Raw genomic sequence first — 21,568 nt, forward strand, 5'->3', positions numbered from 1 at the left:
TCCTTTGAAAAACCACATAGCTCATCTTCACTTTTCATTACTGCGCTTACTAAAATACCTCCAAGTACACCTACCAGAATGGTTGCGGTAAAGCTAGCACCAAGCATGCAACACTGCAAAGCTACGGAACATTCTGTCACAGAAAGTTGCCACCGCAACAAATATGGTGAAGCGAAAATGAGTCGAACATGTACAGGCAAATTCCGCCACATTCTTTCACAGAAAGCTGCCACAAAAAGGAAGCCGTTCTTGCAAAGCGCTGAACATTTACACATAATGCTGGGATATCCGAAGAACAATGAGTGAATTCTAAAGAAAAGTTCGATGGCGGAGTGACAAGAAATACGGCTGTGAACAACCGCTTCTCTCCGCCATATTAACTTAGACGTCGAAATGAAGAAAGACGGTGCGCCCGGGTGGACACACTGTGCGATTGTGGCTTAACCCTGAAATTGAATATTTGAGCTTGGGAACTACCTTTCTTATCGGAAGTTCCGTCATCTATGGGGTCTTTCGAACCGCGTGGTGAATCCTCTTCTCCTGTGGACAGACTGATTCGTCTTTCACGTTCATTTACTGAAATGATTGGTTTTTGAGTTCATTGGAAAGTTGGTTGTTGATTTTGTTTTGAGTTGCGAATAAAATCCAAACTTCCGATGTCAGATACTGGAAGAAGAAACCAACGAAATTGTTTATGCCTTGTCTGAGCCATTAACTGCATTTCAGGGTGGTCTGTCGTGGCAGTAAGCAACGACACTTTCTCCTTAAAGGCATCACTCCACGAATCTGAGGTGGTACGGATTTCAGGTGGAGTATTCGTATACGGGATAGTAGATTATGGAGGGGGGAGGGAGGGGGGTGATTCCGCCCCATTTATTCCTAATTGCCGTAAAAAACGGCCCGCAAGATACGGTTTCGGGCGTTCTGGAGGACTATTTTCTACAAGGAGTTCGTCTGGAGCACGCCAGCCTAAATCCTTACCACCTCAGATTCGTGTGGGTGATGCCTTTAACCTAAAGTTGGATCAAAGCGACATGTCGCACTGTACAGTTGCACATACGGCTGCGCCCCAAACGACGCGATGGAGGTAGTTGTTAGAATCGAGGCGGGAGCTTTGGAAACTGCGGCGATGAGAAGAGCTAGCATTTGCCCTTACTCCATTCTAACCGCTACGGTCCACTGCACCGCTTCTGGCGAAGCCGCTTACGCAACTGCATCGTACTTCATGTCGTTTTGACCCTACTATGCTTCCCAGGCAAATTCAGTTATCCTAGTATTGCTGATCCACACATATGTTATTCCTATTCTACATTCTGTCTATTCTATTCTATTTCTCATATTCTTCAATCTTCTTATACTACACATATTCTTATACTATGTGCGTACTTCTTTTTATTTTTTCAACGCGAACCGACGGTAGAAAGCGAAAATGATACGCGCTCGTAACCGTTGCCATATTGGTGCACGGTCGGCGTGAGATGTTTGGCAACGGGTTGCCGTGCCACGCCCTCAGTGAAAGCCTGGGCTGAGCACTCTACAGAAATTTCTCCTCGTGTTTTTGTTTTCTTTTTTTTTGTTTTTCATAATTGCTTTGTGTGAAAGTTTAATAAGGGATAAAAAAAGAAGAAATCTCTCGCCTATCCATACACTTGGGATGCGCCAACAGGTTTGACTCAGTGTTTTTGTTCTCCCAGTCAGGTCTGGTACCAATTTGTCGAACCTGGAGGGATGAAGGGTTTGCTTGAGACTAGGGGGGGTAGGGGAGGGGGGGGATTTGAACGATCGATCGTGCGGCCACAGCGGCCTCTCGATGGACGTCTTACCGACTGCGCTACACCGCCCTATGTTGTAATAAAGTCTAGTAATAGGATTAAATAGTCTTGGTGAAGTCCTCCTTCAACAGTTTCTTCATTTTATTTCGCTAATAAGGCATCTCGAAGAACTTATTTTGAGCAGATTTGATTTCTGTCTTATTTCCTGAGTAGTTGTGCATCGGGCGGGTGTAATGTAGCGGTTGGAGGTTCCGCTTCCTGCACGATCGATCGGAGGTTCGAATCCGTCCTAGTGCTCACCAAGCCTTTCATCCCTCTGGGGTCGATAAATTGGTACCAGACTTGTCTGGGAGGATAAAAGCACTGACTTGACACATCGGCTAGCCACCGCAAATCATTGTATAGGCCAGTTACACATTCGGAAACCTCAAACGATTCTGAATTGAAGTGAACGTGGGGGCGCATCCCAAGCGGATTGATTAACGCCAGAAACTTTATCCTTTATTAATTGTACATCATTTGCATCTTTCATGGATGTTAGTGCCATGAAAATCTTTTCTTTTTTGCTTTTTCTTTTTCTTTTTTGCTAGTTCGAGAGTTTTCTTTTTGTTCGAAGGCTCCAGGTGGTAGGAATTGGATTTCTTCCCCATTTTTCATGTATTGAAAACGAAAAGAAGCAAGGTGCAGTGACATTAGTTACAGAGCTTGAAGCTACGCGCTGCAGCCTAGCGGTTGGGATCGTAGCGGGACTATTGCTAGCACCACTGCAACTCGATTCTAACCTCTGTATCTACCGCGCCGCTTCGAGCGGAAGCACTTACACAACTGCATCGTGCTTCATGTCGTTTTGACCATACTGAAACTGTTCATGGTCAGCCTTCTTCTTGGACGTATTTTGGGGTTTTTTTTGTGACTCCAATCACATTTTTTTTAATAACCGAAGTCATAGTAAAATCCAAAATCCATCCTAAAAGAGTCCAGCTTTGCACAAAAAAAGGCAGAAATGCACTTCTTGCAGAGTGAAGTCTTTGAGATGCTCTAGAGTGACGGTGAACTTCTAAATTAGTGAAAAAGAGTTTTCTCCGGATATAGACTACGAAACATGAGATGCATACGCAGAAAATAATACAGAAAGCAAATACCTTCAACAAACATCTTAGACGCGTCCTAGGAGCAAACCGATAACAAAACTAATGAAAGAGGGCATTGTTAAGACAGATTACATAGTGTAGTCTATACATTATTTTACTCGGAAAGTAGTGAAGGAACATAAGAAGGAGAAGTAAAAGAGTTCTGCGCGTACTGTAGTGCTCAGTGCTCGGCGTCTCTCTGCTTCGATTTGTGCATTTTTTAAAAGTGGCACTGAATTTATACATTTACTGGTGCACAAGAAGTGTGAAGTGTATCTTAGATATCTAGAGCAAATTATTTACGTCCTGTTCAGCTTCCAAAATTAACCCCGGCTACTTTTTTTTCGAATATCGAGCCTACCATTTCGGATATTCAATATAAGAGATGCGAAAATAATACACTGAAAAAAATACACTGAAAATAATTTGACAAATTGAAACGCACAGTGCATAGAAGAGTTAACGTCCACCACACTGCTTACTGATCCCGTCTGTTGAGCGTTGAACGTATTGGATAGAATTGACCATCGCCGATGTGACAATAATTTGTCCCATCCAGAAGTAGGAGCAGCCTAAAAGTATGAATTTGAAGTTTGCATTTGAGTGGATTAGTAAAAAAAAAAAGATAGAACTGCCAATTTTTGGCTCTTACCTTAGTGGTTTTCGCTCTTGGAATGGTTCGAAACGCTTCGCGTAGAAATGAGGTGATTTCTTGAAGGAGAAGCATAGCAATGAGTTGTAACGCAGGAGGGCATCTCTCTCCAGAGTCGTCATTGACAAGTGCTACATGAGAGTTCATCAGCTATTAGTGAAACTAATTTAATCTGTCTTTAAATTAAGGGATGCAAAAGTTAGTTCCATCCAAGAGAAGAAATTTCTCGAAGAAGCCGTCAGAAAGGTTTTTTTTTACTTCTTTATTATACGTTTTCAACACATAGTGGGCGCAGGTAAGAAGGTGACAGTATTGAAGTCTATACCGTCGTCAAAAAAGTCCTCCAAAGAATCTTCCATTTTTAGCAAGGTTTTCTCTTTCGTTTCTGTTTGCTCGATGAAGCGCGCTAGCTGCTCTCCAATCTATAAACATAAGACGTCAAATATTTCAGTATATCCGAGTGTATATCCAAACGAGTATGAAACCACCTGCAAAGCCCACTGATAGAAGTATCTACCAGCTGTTCGCTGCAAAGAATGCATTCGTCGCGTGCCCGAAGGCGTACCTGAATAACTATCCTAAGGCTATGATATTTATGGGAAGAAGACTAGCCGATACCCCGATTAGCCAAAGGGCCGCCCAAACTAAGAGTCCTATGATGGCTACTTCGTATCCATTCTGGCCATTGTCCGCGGTTACATCTTGACACGAAATGGCAACATTCGAGAAGTAGTGCTGCTCGTGCCAAGACAGGTGACTTCTGGAAATATCGATTAATTGAACGAAGGCAAGGTCACAAAATGGGAGAGGAGCAATCCCTGAGTGGTTTTCTGTGTTCACTAGAAAATGGGAAAAACTGTAAGAAATGAGTGTTTCTAGCTTGGTCGGTGGAAGTACCGCTAGAAACCTCTTATCCTGTTTCATATACGTGAACATCGCCAAGAATTAGACGAAATCTTCTGAGGCACGGCAATCCTACATGAACTTGTATTATTTAGAGCATTAAAAAGTATTAGGCGATTAATTCAGCAGCAATTATTAAGCAGTATTAAGCGTTTAAAAATAGTATTGACAGTATTATGATATTTTGCAAAATCATGTTTATTTATCAATCGTGTCTTTTTGGAAGAGCTGTAGAAGATAGGAATTCATTACTCGGAGTTATTTTTAATTGGGCTACAGCAGAAATCCATGCAATTTTCTTCCAACGACAGTTAAAACTGCAGGTTTTTCTTTAATGGATAGTATACATATATGCTCAACATAATGCTCAACATAGTGATGACCTGATCAGCTTGGGTAGGTGACTGCAGGGAAAAACAAGGAGTAAACGTTCCGAGGAGCGAATAAGAATACTGATAAATTACTGCTGGGAATGCAGGCACCGTTGTCTGTGTCACAATGTTGTATGCCTGGGCAAAACGGAATGATGCTCGGTGCAATTGCGTAAATGACCGAGCTCGAAGCGGCGCCGTGGAGCTAGCGGTTGGAATCAACATGGAACCATCGCGAAGCGCAGCGACTAGTGATGCTAGCGGAGGTCCCCCTGCACCCGAGCTTCATTTCGTTTCGAGCCCACCATACCATTGGTTGCGGTACCCACAAGCCGTCCAGTTTTTTGCTCAGCTTTCAACACTACCAATACTATGGGTAAACAAGAGTTTATGATGAAAAATAAGCCAAGCACAGTAACATCTCCTCACGTCTAACTCTGCGCTGATCAGGGCGCTGGAATTCTTTATATGAAGGAAATAATAGATATCGCAACTAAAAAAAAAAACTATGCTGACACTTCAGACAAAACTAGTATACTCAAGTAGATCAAATTTAAAGCGAAAGTGTAACTCTTATTTTTCGGTCCGTACAGAAGAAAAGAAGAAATTTCGTGTTCTCACAGGTGCAGTGTGGAGTGGACTGAGTGCTGAACCTATTGCAAGAGTTGTAAGAGGTTGCTAGAGTACGACGATGAAGTAGGTTCAGTCGTAAGCAGGTCGTCGATAGTGCTTGGAGTGTTATTATATTTATCGGAGATTGAAACTGCTGATCACAGCAGCCCAAGAAGCGGTGCTGCGCAGAGAACCGAGAGCGAGGTGTATGGATCATGCGTCTTCAATTAATGGTGATCCACACCCCCTCGGATCCACTCGCTTCCTAACACGGACCGTTTAAATCTCGGCAACTGTATTCGTTCGTTGCCTTTTAACGTCTAGGAAATATATGTTATATATGTGTGTATAATATATTTGTATCTTCACATATTTTCATTCTGTACTTACTGCACACTACCAATCGTGCACGGAACCTATATGCATGCAGAGTTGGTTCAAAACGACCGTTTCATGTCGTTTTGACCCTGCTATGTGTGCTCAGTTTATCGTTTTGCAAGGAAGATTACAAATTTTCTTTCCAAACAAGCAGACAATTCCCAAACAATCAGAACGTTTGAGGAACCAGGACCAGGCAAAGAATATGAATAAGTTTACCAAGTGCAAAAGTGCAGCGATAAGTGGCGGATCGGGAAACGTGCCAGGGCGGGTGGTCTCCAACAAGAACGCAAACCGTTGTACTCCTTCGAAGATCCCCTAAACAACCGAACAAACTGCTTTTCTTCTGATTTTCCAAAAATGTTATTCGGTTATTGGTTCTTACTTTGTTGTTGAGCCATTTGGATGCCGGAACGATTAGCCCATAGAGGCGGATATTTCCTTGAGCTGGAACTGGTTAATTAAATATGCTTTTCTAATGATTTACTGAGAGAGATCCGAGAGAGAAAGAGTAGTTGAGCATCCGTGCATCAACGCTTACCGTCTATTGGAAATTTGCCGGTTCTGCTGCGCATGCTGCCAGCAGTGGTTTTTCTGATTGGGAACGCATCCATCTCCTAAAACGGCGATTAAGCGATCAATTTAATCGATATCCTATACCCTATACATGCTTGAATATTGAAGGAAAGGAGCTGGCTGGCTACAAAGTAAACCTACATTGCATTCGTCTGCGGTCTCGGAGTCGGAACACTCTTCATCCATATTGTCAGCTTTCGACGACTTTAGTAGATTGAATGCTGAACATTACAAAGAATCAGGGGTAAGAGTGAAGAGGTTGCTAGATTTTTCCGACCAAAATGAAGCTTTGGAGCGCTTTTCTTCTTCAAGATCGCAGCGGACACCAGCGGAGAAAGTCCATCGTCAATGGAGGACGCAGTTCGAGGTGTTGACGGCGACGAGTCGGCGTCAGAGTCATCCGCTCCGCTTTTCAACATCGAGTCATGAGATGTCTAGAAAGCGTTAGCGTTGAAATTAGATTACTGTAGTTCCAGAGTAGACGTTAACAAAGAAGAACCTTGTCTCTCTTCTTGAATAATCCTCTTCTAAGGGAAGCTTGGTCACCACGAATTGAGGGCGGCGCAAGACCTCCCGGACTGCTTTTACCACTATCGTCCTTCCGCGGCATTTCGCAACTAAATCGATGAAAGTACAATGTGAACAGAGGAAACGGTGTCCAAAAAAGGAACAGAGGAAAGGCATGTTTAAACTTTTCCAAGGACAAGACGATGAACATGGATATTCGGGGTAGTTTATGACCACAACCAGATTGACCGTAATGACATAAGTTGTAATCTGGCTCGTACTACGACGCTCAAAAGGTAAAGGAAAACCACGCTAGGGAATTCTGATGGGGCTTAAGAGATTTTCATGAATGAAATGAAGACAAAGTAGTTATGTACGACTAGGAGTTAGTGATGTTTCTGTCAGAAGAGGCGTGGGAATGAAGGCATTCCTCATGAATTATATTCTACACAGCACGTTTGGATCTATTCTCGAAAATTTCACTTGATGCTTCTACGAAAAAAAACATTGTCAAGCATTGCTCTAACTGGCAGTATTTTTGCTTACTTTTTGTTTTTGTACAATAGTGCACGATGAAGAATACATACATAATTACAAATGGTCCCACATGCTTAAATGCACCGTAGGTCGTTGATGGATTAAAAAAGATGAGCCCTCAGTAGATCAGTAGACCATTGGAAAGCTGCGCAAAAAATCGAAGCACAGTGACACAGACAACAATCAGGTAACAGATTGATCTACGAAGGGCAGCCAGAATGGTGCAGAGGAAGGAGGATTGGCACATTCATTGATACAAGGACCGTGCGCCTCCATAACGCCATTTCTGTAAAGCTCTGACTGCATGCCCGAGTTCACTACATAAGGAGTTGACGTCGACGACAAATATGATAACAGTGGGAACGGGACGGCGGAATAGGTAGATGTCGATGTCCATGCCGAATACCTACTCAAGTGATAATGAAAAATGAGGTACAGAGAGATGTAGGTGAGAACGATGACGTGGTGATGTCACCGTCGAGGAACGTCCCGTAAAACCACAATGTAGTCGCAGAAACATGCGGCGTTTATGTGATGATTTCGGGGTTAATACTAGTGAGGGTGGATCAGGTTCAGCTTTGCTAAAAACGTTCTTTAAGTGAGGTATTGAAGAGAGATTGATAGAGCTGGAAAGGAATAACGGTGTGCAAGTATGAACAACCTTTCTGGTTTCGGCGCTTTGTCGATGGCGTCCAGAAGAGCGCTGAGACCAACCCTTCTAAATGGATTTCCGTGTTGTTCTTGAACAAAGTTCACCAACATACGAACGTCGCCAAGCAGACTCTGGAACAGCTGATCCATTGAATCATTTCAAAGCAGACAATCCATGCCTAATCTAGAGGCATCGTACCAGTGTAAACGGACGACCCCTAAACTGTTTCTCACGACAACTTCTGTTGCAATGCGCAACCGTTGCGCCCGCCCCTCCTACGATTCGTCCGAATTGGTTTTCGACAAATTGGAGGGGCGGAGAGCAACAGCTGCGCATTGCAACAGAAGCCGTCGCAAGAAACAATTTAGGGGTTTACACTTCCCTACAATCTACGACCCCGTATAGGCATTACCCGCCTCCCTTCAGCTGTTCTAAAACTAATCCGTATATTATTTTTTTTGTATTATGGCCTACCATATTTTCCGGTTGAACAAGCTGATCTTGGATTTTTGCCAACTTTGTAGATAAATCTCGTAGGGTGGCGTTGACGATTCGGCCTTCTATTCCTTTCTCTCGTTCGTTGAATCGATTGCGGTATGATGGAGCCTTAGTTTCGGGTTGCCTTCGGCTTTCCTCTTGAAAAGTCTCCAATACACATGGTTTCAAGTAGTATGACGGAAAGAGGCGAAATCATAAGCATATCATTTCGTTCGACCTATGCGTCTGTTAGACATGAATTCAACAAAGAAAGGCATGACAAGAACTAAAAATTGAACTTACGTGGGAACTCAGAACGACAAAAAGCGGTTATGGAGTGGATAAGGTCGAGAATCTGTTGGGGGTTGTTTTCCTCCACATAGGTGGTGAATATCAACCGAAATCGTTCCTGAACAACAGAACTACATATAGTATAACGATTTAGACGTATGAAAGAAAAAGAAAACAAAAAAAAGCGTAAATATCGAAAGGACGCACTTGCTGCAACTTCTCCAACTGTGCAAGCAATGTCTTTGCTTTAACTCGGAGAAAGTCGCCTTGCTGGCTCTTCACGCCTTCGTTACAGCCGTAAGGGCAGCCAAGTGAGAGGTAAATTCTGAAATGTGGAAGCTTTCTTCGAACATGAAGGAATGTTGAAGTGTTTATTCAGATCACGCGGTTATTACATTTCCTTCTGGTTCGTGAACCTTTTTTTACTTCCAAATTCATTCCAAACAAAGGAACAAATCAGTTGACAACACATTTTCCGTTGTTGTTCACGACCTTCCATCGTCCTTTAAATTTTTCGATGTCTCATATTCTTTTTTTATAATGCATAGAGTAGATCATTGAAAAGGAACACAAACAAGAATAGGAAAACTATCAAGAAATGAATTCTTAAATGTTTTAATACCCCAACCAAATCCAAGAAGGAAAAATCGTTCTGTTCACGTGACATTCGACTTCAACTGGAGGATAAAATACTAAACTCAATAAAATTAAAAAGACCTAAGAATACTATGATGTAGGGTAATAAAAATTTTTTTAAAAACTAGGACATTTTGGCAATGTTTCCTATTTCTATGTGTATTTTTAAATTCGAGAAAAGCTTATGAATTGTTCCTCAACCCAATACGTAGACTACGCAGTTAACTCGAATACAAATAATTAAAGATCATTATATGAATACATATACTGCAATTCCGCTTCTCATGTGTTCAGGCTAAACTAATAGGAGATAAATTTGTGAGAAACTCATCAACCTGAAGATCATCATCGTTAATTGCGAGAAGAATATCTCTGTCTGATCGATCGGTATTCGTAATAGAGTATCAGCTATGTTAAGGGCCAATTCACACAGCCGAACCATACCGTTCCGGTCCATCACCTAAATGGGCACTTTTTACAAGATTTGAAGATTTATGAGATCAATGAGATGTTTCAAATAAACGCTATGATGTTCTTTATGCATGGTTTTTCCTTATTTTTTTTGTCACATGAAAAATATTTTATTGTTCTTCCTCTTGATCTGCACTGACTGACCTATTTGACGTGATGATGCAGATAAGCCGTTGATCCACCACCGCAAAGGCTTAGTGCATGGCTACGGTGGCGCGTTTTATGGTTGCTGTTCTTATTCCTGATAACGATTACGAGTACAACTTCAATCATGGTAACAGTCAACTGTTGGGTTAAAGGCATCACCCCACGAATCTGAGGTGGTGCAGATTTCAGGTGGAGTATTCGTATACGGGATGGGAGACTACGAAGAGGGAGGTGATTCCGTTTCTTGCTAATTGCCGTAAAAAACGGCCCGGAAGATGCGGCGCCGCACAAGACTGGCGCGCTCCAATCGAACCTCTTGTACAAAATGGTGCGCCAAAACGAATGAAGCCGTATCTTCCGGGCCGTTTTTTACGACAATTAGGAAGAAATGGACGAAATCACCCCCTTCTCCGTAATCTCCCATCCTGTATACGAATACTCCACCTGAAATCTGCACCACCTCAGATTCGTGGGGTGATGCCTTTAAGATAACTGGAAATTCCCACACTCAGGTGATCGTTAATGTTAATGTTAATCAAAAGCTGGAAGAAATAGCTTATCAAAAGCTACATTGCCAACTTGGACCATTTTTCTTCTCTACATAAATCTTGTTTCCATACTTACACATTATTACCAATATTGTCGATGATTTTCCCGCTTGTGATTTTTTTCTGCCGTTTCCACTTTTTACGCACTATACACGGTTAAATCATCAGCATCGATCACCATCGAAAGCAAAGGAAAAATCGCATTGCGTTAGAAATTGTTGACCGTCAAACTGATTATAGTAATAGGGAAGAGTGTCATGAGTGTCACCTGGTTAATCGTTTGTACGATGACAGTTAGACTGATTCTGCCGTTCCTTTCGATGAAGCTTGAACTGCCAAGTGCTTCTGGATAGAATTTCGCAGCCAGCCGCTCATTCGCTTTTTCCGATTTCGATGAGGCATTACTCACACTGGCGCTGTCCTCTCGAATAGACAGGATCTCACAGGAGTTGTTCAGCGACGGATCAGATCTGCAAGTTTTCGTTGAGTGGGTGTTACCGTACATTGTGAAGCGCTTCCCCAAGTCTTACCTATTCCTTTCGCGCCTAGTGAGTGTATTTAAGCTGGATCTCCGCGAATGGTGAACGCGCAGAGGCAGGCAAGCCTGGTCGCTGGATTTTCTCCTTCAACGGTAATCCTTGTGGGATTGAGAACAAAGCAAGCAAAATTATCTGTCATCACCTATTTTCATTAAAAACAACATGCAGCTTGGATTTGTCGTCTTCATCCCTTTTTAGTTGAAAATTCTCCCATGTGGTGTTGCTGTACGACGACAAGCCAATCTAAAACGAATACGTTTAGTAGAACCCTACAGAGACACCTGTGGAGTGAATACTGTTTTATCTTTTGAAATTTAGTACGTAGGGACTGTTAATTTAAGTTCAGTTTTTTTAATGGACTTTTAGACCTACCGCTATGCTTGGTTTTCTCTCCCCAGACGGTAAGGAATTGCTGCGGATCCTCGCCCCATGCACAGCGACATGATTCTTCAAATACACAGCTGTTAGTAGCTCCAGGAAGTGAACAGTTTGAACATATGAAATGCAAAATTTTACCTGTATTTGCTCCAATCGATTAAGCAAATATCGCATAGCCCAATAAATTCCTTGTTCGTGCCAATGAGTAATAAGCAAAGCTCGGATTACAGCGACATCCAGCATCGTGGCAATCTTCAAAAAAAGTTTCTAGCAAAAAAAGCAGTAAAATTTTCGGTTTTTTTTTTTGGATTTTAGCAAAGGGTTCAGGTTAAGGTGTCACTACATCTATGGTGTCATCCAGGATGAAGATGCAAAATTCCTACAAATACGAGTTTTGCACGTAATAAATGATTATTTCTATACAAATTATACCTCATTTGAAAGCCAGGAATCTAAAACCTTCAATATATTTTTGACGATGCCAAAATGAGTATCAACATTATGCAGTTCAGTGGGCGCAAATGTGATTTTCAACCAATATCGTTCTGTCGGCTCTAAGGAGTTGGGAAGAGGATCTCTAAAACTGCTCCATACATGTTTTCTCAGATACTAACAGGCGGTCGGGCAATTAATTAATTCGCTAATTAATTATTAACGATCAGATCAGGAAATCTCCTTTTTTATCTGGGAAGGAATGGTCCCGCCCTTATGAAAACCATTGCAGATCATTCTAATAGCTTTACTAAATGCTGACCATTTTTTTATAGTGCGTTTTGGAAACCTTTTCTAATTATTTGTAGCCTTTTCTAATTGCATTCGTCGACTTGTAACGCCACTTACCTACGTCTGTACAAATTATTCAGTTCTGATGCATTATTGCCTTCCATTGAGCTCTTATAGTTATTTCATAGCTTTCTCACTAGGTCATTTAATCATTCATTCATCCATTCATTCATCCACTCATTCAATACATGCTGGCATGTTATGGTTTGCTGCCCTTTCTGTGAAAACTATAGGAATAAGAAGGCCCTGTGAAAAAAGCTTCAGTTTGGATTTTCAGCAGGGCAACCGGCACAGCTTAGATGGGATTAACTGTGCCTTGACCGCTCGGTCTATAAATTGTAGAGACACTGCTGACCATCGGGTCGGGCTGGCCGAAGTCTTCAATCTCGTCATCAGTGCTACCAACATCCGCACTCTTCGGTGCCGGTGCTATAAATTGAAGAGTCGAGAAATCGATTAAAAAAAGCCAATGAGCCAATAAATTTCAGCACTAATGCACTAACTCGGTTGGACTCGTGCGGTTTCTGCTCCGTGAAAGCCTGCTTCGGATTCAGGAGATTTAGGTGGCGGCCGAACAGGGATTACGGTGTGTTGACTTGACGAAGAGACGGTGTCATCGGTAGTTGAAGCTGTAAACATGAGGAGTCAGTTTTTCCTTCTCAAAAGAGAATGAATTGGTATAGGTCTCACCACGAGTTAGAATAACAGGAGGAGTATCATTAGCGGGAAGCGGGATGCTGCCGTTAACTCTGAACTGACAGTCGCACAATGTCGGTCGATCTCGGGGGGAAATCTTCCGACAATTCTCGCAAAGCGCCTGCAGATTAAAACAGGTAGCTTTGAACATCTTATTTCCTTTCAATGGTACGGAGATATCCGCTCGCTTACCGAGGAATCTATAGAATCGGCAGCTTCCGTAGAAAAACCGCTGCAGATGTCGCTAATGTTGACCAAGGGGGCGTCGCTAGGACAGAACACCCCAGATAGTGAATTGTTTTCCTTCAAAGTGTAATTTGGCGCTTTTTTTAAATATAGAAAATATTAAACAGAAGTTATAAGTAGATTTATTTATCTCTATTTATTCATTACCTCTGTGAAATTCAAAACTGTATCGACCTCCTCCAACATGCTCATTGAACATTCAGAAGCTGAAAGAAAAGTACACTGGAATAGTTGATGTACTTGTACGGGCTCGCTTCATTAAAAAATGAATATTAATAAAAAAAGAATATTTTGAGCAAAGGAAACTCGTAGTCAAAAAAATTGGAGAAGTGGGGGTTACCAGTAAAGAGCTAGGAGATAGTGAATAGAGGTCATCTTAGGTAAACATATTGTATCTTCATTCTTCTTTATGAAAGTCTGAAAAATGTGCACACGTAATCAGGTTATTGCTTCAATTACACAGTATTTTTCAGGGGAAAGAATTGAAGTTGGCAGTACCTGAAAGCCACTTAATTGAAAACTTTTACCACTCAAACTTCAATTTCACACTGTCAACCAGCTTTTGTAGGGTGGAGACGCATGTAGTGGAGATCTACCCAATATATGTGCTGTTTCCATATTTCGCTCTTTGTGTCTCTAATACTTTAAAAGAGCGTATAACGAAACTGACGCATGACCGACGCAGGGAAAACGTAGAGTTTGTATACGTAGGCTCTACAGGTTACAGAAACGAGCGTGGCTCCGCTCATCCTTCCCTAATCACCGTAAAAAACGACGAAGGAGCCGTTTCATTTCCTATGGAACGTTTGGGTGTTTGAACGCGTCCTCTTGTACACGCTTCAGTCTTCAGAGCGGCGTATTCATTGGTTTCACTAGAAAAGGCTGGTTAGGAAACCACTAGGAGGGAAAGGAAATAAGGTAAAAAAAACGCCGTCTTCCACGCCATTTTTTTCAACGACAGAGGATGAGCGGACCTGTTTTCCGTAACCAGCAACCAAAGCTCTATGGTTTCCCTGAGGTTTCCGCACTGCTACAATTTCGTTATCTGCCTTTAATAGTGTATGATTAGTGTTTCGAGTGTTTTCGAGAATTATGAGACTGCTTTTATTCGTAATTTTTATAGTCTTTCGCCACCAATGCACTTGTGTAGCTTCTCTGTCATTTTGTGCATTATAGTAATCCTTTAGATATCCACGAGCACATTATTAAGGCGACAAGCAAAAAGTGACAAAACTGCGTTTCCTAGTAGATTTCGCATCAATTGCTTCAAAGGCAGCATATCACGAATCTGAGGTGTTGTGGATTTCAGGTGGAGTATCCGTATACGAGGTCGCACATTATGGAGACGGGGGTGCTTGCGCTCATCTCTCCCTGCATCACTGCAAGCAGCCGGCCCCTGAATGCTGATTTGTACGATGACATTCGTTGCAACACTCCACAACTTGCGCCGCCTCCGCCCTGCGACTCGTCGAAAATCATTTCGGACTGCCCCGATAGGCAGTAAGGGACGCTACGCGTGCAAAGGTGGCGCGCTGCAGTAGAAGGCATCGTAAAAAACAGCATTCAGGGGCCGGCTGCTTGCAGTGATTCAGGGAGAGATGAGCGGAACCACCCCGGTCTCCATAATCTACAACTCCGGAGTAGACCACCTGAAATCCGTACCACCCCAGATTCGTGTATGCTGCCTTTGAAAATGTTTGAGAGATTTACTATATTTTCGAGTTTCTTATTAAGAGGAAGACACATCGAGATAGAGGAAATTAGTGCTTAAAGACATCACCCCCGAATCTGGAGTGATGCGGGTTTCAGGTGGGTTCTGCCTGTACGGAGTCGCAGATTATGGGGGGAAGGGTGATTCCGTTAATTTCTTCTTAACTGCCGTAAAAAACGGCCCGGAAGATACGGCTCCAGGCGTTCTGGCTCGCTATTCTCCGCAACGAGTTCGATTGGAGCGTGACAGCCCTGTGCACGCGTCGCATCTTCGCACTCTGTGCTAGCTACAGGAATTTCAATTTCGTACATTTGAATAGTCACGCAAATAGCTGTTCAAAATCGAGTGTATGGTATAATTAATATCTTACATTTATGTGAGAACAAGGACTTACTCGGACTCATGTCGAAAGCATTGGCAGTTTTGCTTTTTGATATTTTATTGCAGGCCGACACTGTTTCACCCGTCTTGTATTCGCTCACACTACGTACTATGCTGGACATCGTCGGTGTCGATTGAGAGGGACATCCATCTTGCACTTCCACAAGTAACGCATCCGATTTTCTGAAATCCACAGTTGTGTTAAGCAAACTGGCTTGAGAACTTCGTTCGAAGCGGCTCAAATGAAAAGAGAAAAACTCGAATTTGATCGATGTGAACAGAGAATTCTTTAAGCTTAAATGTAGTCATTTACAAGTGGACTCATTGGAAGATTACGGAAAACTCCAAATTCAAATAGCTGGATTGCATTGGATCAAATAGCTATGAATTCGGAGAAACCAGAAGTTAGGAAGATGTAGACATCAAAAATTCCGCAGTGTTGAAGTTTTCAAATTAGAACAGAAGCAACAACTTTACTAGATAATTTGGACACTGAAGAACTCGAGGAAGAAAAATAAAGACTATTTAGGGAAGAGACACTAACTCATGTAAGAACGGTGTCAGCTCCGTTTGTTGCCCTTGTTTTTGTTTCTCGGACTCCTCTCTTTTTCGTCTTTCCATTTCTCGTCGTCGCTTCTCATCAAGCACTGCTCGATCAGTTCTTGGAGGTTTTGGAGGTGGAATGACGGTCACCGACGGCCTTCGAGGTTTCTCTTCTTCTCCTTAGCAACAATTCCAATAACGTACGGCTCAATCCAAATTTTCTTCTTGGATGAGTGTTTAGAAAGAGAAATCTAATGATAAACAAGGGTAGCAAAGAAGATGAGGTTGACTCGTACCTACGTAAATGCTCTGATTTGGTGGAATCGAGGCAGCCGTTGGACGGCGAAGGAAGGTCACCTGAGGTAGTTGGTCTCTTCGTTGTTTCACAGGCGCGGTAAAGCACCACACATCTGGTTGCCGGTACTAAAGAGCTATTTTTAGGTTTTTCGTTGTACCGCTGTTTTAGTAAATGGAAACGAAAACGATCTCATCTTCGTAGTGAATTGAAACTTCAGAAGTTTTCAACTCATCCTCCGTAAAGGCATCATCCCACGAATCTGACGTGATATGGATTTCTGATGGTCAAAGACTAACGGGATCGTAGATTGCAGAGACCGGTGGGATTCCGCTCATTTCTTCCTAGTCGCCGTAAAAAACGGTCCGGAAGATGCGGCTTCGGGCGTCCCGGGGCGCTATTTTCTACAACGAATTCGATTGGAGCGCGCCAGCCTTGTGCCGCATCTTCCGGGCGGTTTTTAATACGGCAATTAGGGCAATTGAAATGGACGGGATCACCTTCCTCCCCACCATCTACGACTCCGTGTAGGCATAACCCACCTGAAACCCGCACCACCACAAATTCGTGGGTGACGTCTTTATATTGCTTGAAGTATTACGTGTTTTCGCTCTCCTTTTGTTTAAACGAAGTTTGAGTATATTTGGCAATGAACGGAAAAATATACGATATTTGAAAAGAGACGTACAAGTAAAGGAAGGACGCAAATGTAGAAAAGCCAATTTTTCTGAGAAGTGCTTCATTATTAACAAGTCGTCAGTCAGAGTGACGAGCGTTGAGGATCTCCCACATGCACAGTAAAGGGTAAAAAAGTCACCTCTATCCAAATTTTTGAAGAAGCAACACAATTTTGGGTGGCAAAGGTAGGAAGACAGCGTATTTTATAAGTAAGCAGATTAATACATAATTTAAAGTACTGAGTTTACTATTCGTCACAAAATGTTTCGATTAGAAATGGACTCATTGGTTCCAATTTTCGAAAATTTCAAGCTTTTGTTAAGTTAGCTAAAATAAACGAACTCTCCCTTCCGCCTCTTCCCTTTTCGTCCCTTTCTCCTGAAATTCTCTTCGAAGAGTTGTCTTGGAAATATCTGCCGTGAGTAACAAGAGAACGTAAATACGTTCACTGGTCTTTCCCGAGGGCTCCTACATCGACCACTCACCTGCCAAAGGGCTTGCCAAATTTTCAAACCACTTTCAAGTCGGATGTTCCCGGCAATATCTTCCTCTGATACCATCTCCGCCAAAGGGGTTATGAGATAGACGAAAAGCTGGATTGAAGATAGTGAGAAAAGACCCTGGCCTCGGTACTGGCAGGTATCGTCCTATAGTAAATCAGTAAAAGCGTAAAAGCAACGAAGGCGGGATTTCTGCAAGGTCCTCCAAAGCCTACAAACTTTTGGTGAGAGTTCGGCACACTCTGCTGCCGAGTCCAACAACATCCAATGAAGTATGTACAAGATTTTCTGGAGCGACGACGATAATCCTTTGCCATCTGAAGCTTCCAACAGTGACCCGCAACACTGAAAGTTTCAAGGTGTATAGAGAAGGATGGAAATGACAAAAAGCTGTCTTTGACAAAAAATCGAAGAGCCACCTGAATGACATGTGGTAGTGCAGCGCGTACGAGTTTCCATCGACTGACACTTGCTATTGCGTCGGAAAGCGATGGCGACAACCCGTGGAGGATATTCTGCACAACTACTCTCTCGAATGTCTGGAAAGTTTGGGCGAATTAAACTGAAGAACTCATGAAAAAATTCTATTAGGCAAAAAGTCACAGAGAATGGAAAGGAGTAATGATTTAGAAGATTGTTCGTTGAAAGAATGAGAAGAAAATCCACGAAAAAATTGCTAAAGAAGAACCAGAAGAGATCAAAATGATATGCAGATAAAGTGTTGTAAGTTTAAAGCAAATAAGGGACGGAATAATCATTTCGTACAGCATTTAAAACGAGCATCTTCAAGGATACTTCGACAAAATTCGTTATAAACAGTTGTAAAATGGCGTTATTGCAGGTCATAGTATTTTAAGTGGTGAAGGAAGGGGGCGATAGCATTTTGTGTGCGTATTGACGCTGTGGCTGTCAGATTTCTCCCTTGTTGCGCAAAACATTTCAAAAATAATTGAATCAAAGTGAAATATCAAGATTCTTGGACTTTGCAGGACTTCCAAGCTTCCAAAATTGCACACTGAGCTGTCATATAATTTTGGAAATCTTTTAGTATAAGGTTCACTGCAAAATAAAATTTCCATAGAGTTTTCATAAATACTTTGCATTTTCCTTCGTTTTGCTGGACGGTAAAATCAGAGCATTAAGCCATGAAATTATTTCTGAGTACAAGAGTTGGAGTTTCCCTCTCCCGGTGAGAACGAGTCCCAGATGGGAAAAATTAAAACACGAAGAACTCACATCCATTCATTATTTAGAAATGATGTAATTTTTAAATGGATGAAATTTCCAATGGAAATAACAAGAGCATGAAGGGATTTCGTAAGCCGGAAAGGAGACGTGTGATCCAGCAACGAGTTGAATTTTATAGATCAAATGGATAAAAAAATGCTACTACATCAATATTCAGAAGACTTTTTTTAACCTTCGCAATAATGATGTAACCTAATTGATGCATGTTTTCCCGTGTAATCCTAGTATTCGTCGAATAGATAGCAAACAAGGGTCGCTCGTTTGCGTTCTTCCCTCTGGATATCAATTCACATCCATAGCTGTTATGTATGCACACGTGAAGCAGGCCGGAAGCTTGGTTTTCGTTTGTTTTCTCGTGCCTTCTGCGAATTCTCGCCCGTTTCCCTTCGACTGGCTTCCTGTCTCCAATTTCAATAGGCACGCCGATGACCTTTCAGCTAATGTTTTTACGTTGGCTTATTTCTTTCTAAGCTAGCGATACTGCAGAGGCTGCGTTTTCTCGGTTTCTTCTTCTGGCAGTTGACATTATTCTTGCTTCACCTGCTTCACCTTTACGGAACCGTTTAAGCTCGTCCACAGAGGGTGGCAATCAGTGAGTCGCCTAAATGGGCAAAGAACATGGATGAATTTCGCTTGGTTCTGTTCTTCACCATTATTTTCCTAAAGGAAGTGCTAATAAAATCCATCCATTCAGCTGCGTCCCGCAAATACGAGCAGTCGCAGAATGGTTGGAGGCGGGAGAGAAATGCCGAGTCCATCCACTCCTTAGTTGTAGCACTGAATGGTTAGCTGAAAGAATAGACAAGACCGGCCGTAGCAAAGCTTATCTTCTCGAGCTCCTGCACTTCCCTGGGGGATGTCAATACAAGGCAAACAGTAATAATAATTGGAACTGAGAGCCAGTCACATAAAAACGCACAGCATCGTACTTTGCCGAGAAATTTGCGCAAAAACTACTAGAAGATTTGCAAGGCAGAAACTCTTAAGTTTCTTTAAAGCGAAAAATCTGATCAATTTGTGCAACTAATAGAGACTTTTCAGAATTTGAGGAGACTCGGAATCCGATGAGTTCGAGGGAATCACAAGATAATCCGCCGATAAGGCAGCCGTTCATAGTAGCCGCTCCAGGTGGTCATACTTTTGCAGGGTACTAGATTACTTTGCTGCCAAGCAAATCACCGAATTGGGCTAAAGCTGCCAGCTTTACATATAGAATGTCGCCTTGATGAAAGTGATTGGCAATGAAGGCCTGGACTGGGATAACAGTTGAATGCGGGTTGATCACACAGTACACTTAACGTTCATGACACAAGTCTGGTACCAGTTTATCGACCTAGGAGGGATGAAGGGCCTGGTTGAAACTAGGGCGGTTTCGAATCAACGATCGACGTGCAGACATGGAGCATCCTACCGACTGCGCTACACCCGCTCCTACAAACAGTCATTGTTTTATCTACAAAGTTTGTAGATAAAACAATGACCGTATTGTTGAGAATAAGAAAAGGGTACATATACATTCTCATTATCACCACTAGCAAAGACATGATTGTGTTGATGTAGTCACAGTTCAGCAGTGCATCACGATCTATTAATACATAAACCGTGACATTGCCCATTTGTCTGCCCTTTCGACGCTAAATCCCGTGGATGTTGAGAGATAAAGAGGACCTCAAATTTAGGTAATGGAACCGGGCCATCACATGATCCGGTAAGTTGCCGCCAACGGCTAGAGGTCACCACAGGGGAATTTCGAGTTGAAGTGTGTGTTAAAATTTCACAGACGACACGTGAAGCAAAATGTCCAACACTGCCGCAGTGAGAGATTATTGGGAGCGAGATAAGGCGAGGAAGGCGTGGGACACTGCCTTAGGCAATGACCTGGTTTTCCATTTTATTTCGTATACAATTGCACGAGACTTGACTCTTACGGCTAAACGATGATGTCGATCGCAGCAGGAATATTTGACTGTGGACATCGTTACGCCGTAGAAAGTGTCTTCAAGTAACTGGTACTGACCGATTTTTACAATAGTCGGTGGAAATGTGACAGCTAATGTTTTTTTTTTGCATACGCAGGGATCACATTTTTTACATGTGCTAGCAAACTTGCGAACTTTTTTAGGTGATCTACAGACTTCTAATAAAATTTACAGAAAGGCCCATTTTTGACAAGATATTCAGGTATTTTTTAAGCGCAAATGTTTTCTCATTTTAGTATTATGCTTGCGTTTAGAAAAAGCAGTTAGTTTAGTTACTAACGCGAAAGGGCGGCAGCTCTGCGCTGGTAAAGGAAACAAGAGATAAAATTGAGCATAAAAAGGGCGATAGCTGAGGATGAATCTTAAATCATTCTAAAGTGACAACCGCCCAATGAAATATAGAGTGATTATGTTGCGAATGATCCGAGAAGATAAGGTATGCTTCCTTTGTCCCCTTCCCCCTTGAAGTCCAGGACTAAGAAGTGTAGTTTTGTTCATGAGAAAACGTCAATCTTCCATTCTTTTGTTTCGTTCGAGAGTAAAATTGGTCTCCCTTGCTTTACGCAGGAAGGATGTGCTTTTCTGACGCATGTTACCGAGAACAATTGAATTATAATAATTGTAGTTGAAATAAATTGAATTTTCGATTTAAAATTTTAAATTAACTTAATTTTGAATTTTTTAAACAAAGATTTTTCGAATAAATTGAATTTGAATCTTTGGCGCTGTCCTAACGCTTAGAGTTTAATGTAAAAAAAATAACTAACCAAAACTGCAAAAGGTTTAACCGAATTGTTTTTGAGTTGGTTTAACGAATCAGGACCCTTCCTTCCAATTTTGGAGACATTTCCAATCACGTGTTTTTTTTTATGAACGGTTTACGTCTCAGCCAGTTCTGTGCCACTAAAACTTTTCCCAGAAACACCTTTTC

General features: G+C 42.1%; 1 protein-coding gene across 2 annotated transcripts in view; it reads right to left on the reverse strand.

The window, feature by feature from the left end:
- Nucleotides 1-21,568, reverse strand: part of RB195_014330 (uncharacterized protein) — a gene marked incomplete at both ends in the record, with an annotated part of 35,831 nt that overhangs the window by 4,644 nt on the left and 9,619 nt on the right. Inside the window, 34 exons of one of the 2 annotated variants that reach the window (XM_064204545.1) lie at nucleotides 75-259; nucleotides 478-576; nucleotides 3,348-3,474; nucleotides 3,555-3,685; nucleotides 3,880-3,976; nucleotides 4,043-4,119; nucleotides 4,173-4,314; nucleotides 6,038-6,136; nucleotides 6,204-6,265; nucleotides 6,360-6,435; nucleotides 6,536-6,615; nucleotides 6,672-6,828; nucleotides 6,894-7,011; nucleotides 8,100-8,221; nucleotides 8,565-8,725; nucleotides 8,871-8,976; nucleotides 9,066-9,183; nucleotides 9,830-9,954; nucleotides 10,929-11,130; nucleotides 11,191-11,283; nucleotides 11,342-11,442; nucleotides 11,572-11,646; nucleotides 11,716-11,829; nucleotides 12,716-12,789; nucleotides 12,864-12,989; nucleotides 13,051-13,177; nucleotides 13,249-13,359; nucleotides 13,450-13,508; nucleotides 15,408-15,577; nucleotides 15,939-16,116; nucleotides 16,234-16,360; nucleotides 17,396-17,557; nucleotides 17,630-17,755; nucleotides 17,830-17,949. In XM_064204545.1, coding sequence (XP_064060426.1) covers nucleotides 75-259; nucleotides 478-576; nucleotides 3,348-3,474; nucleotides 3,555-3,685; nucleotides 3,880-3,976; nucleotides 4,043-4,119; nucleotides 4,173-4,314; nucleotides 6,038-6,136; nucleotides 6,204-6,265; nucleotides 6,360-6,435; nucleotides 6,536-6,615; nucleotides 6,672-6,828; nucleotides 6,894-7,011; nucleotides 8,100-8,221; nucleotides 8,565-8,725; nucleotides 8,871-8,976; nucleotides 9,066-9,183; nucleotides 9,830-9,954; nucleotides 10,929-11,130; nucleotides 11,191-11,283; nucleotides 11,342-11,442; nucleotides 11,572-11,646; nucleotides 11,716-11,829; nucleotides 12,716-12,789; nucleotides 12,864-12,989; nucleotides 13,051-13,177; nucleotides 13,249-13,359; nucleotides 13,450-13,508; nucleotides 15,408-15,577; nucleotides 15,939-16,116; nucleotides 16,234-16,360; nucleotides 17,396-17,557; nucleotides 17,630-17,755; nucleotides 17,830-17,949 — 4,047 coding nt within the window. Of the gene's footprint in view, nucleotides 1-74; nucleotides 260-381; nucleotides 447-477; nucleotides 577-3,347; nucleotides 3,475-3,554; nucleotides 3,686-3,879; nucleotides 3,977-4,042; nucleotides 4,120-4,172; nucleotides 4,315-6,037; nucleotides 6,137-6,203; nucleotides 6,266-6,359; nucleotides 6,436-6,535; nucleotides 6,616-6,671; nucleotides 6,829-6,893; nucleotides 7,012-8,099; nucleotides 8,222-8,564; nucleotides 8,726-8,870; nucleotides 8,977-9,065; nucleotides 9,184-9,829; nucleotides 9,955-10,928; nucleotides 11,131-11,190; nucleotides 11,284-11,341; nucleotides 11,443-11,571; nucleotides 11,647-11,715; nucleotides 11,830-12,715; nucleotides 12,790-12,863; nucleotides 12,990-13,050; nucleotides 13,178-13,248; nucleotides 13,360-13,449; nucleotides 13,509-15,407; nucleotides 15,578-15,938; nucleotides 16,117-16,233; nucleotides 16,361-17,395; nucleotides 17,558-17,629; nucleotides 17,756-17,829; nucleotides 17,950-21,568 lie in introns of those variants that run through there. The other variant, XM_013444326.2, reaches the window with a different exon arrangement.

This window comes from Necator americanus, chromosome V (assembly GCF_031761385.1).
Source record: "Necator americanus strain Aroian chromosome V, whole genome shotgun sequence".
NCBI classification, from domain to species: Eukaryota; Metazoa; Nematoda; class Chromadorea; order Rhabditida; family Ancylostomatidae; genus Necator; species Necator americanus.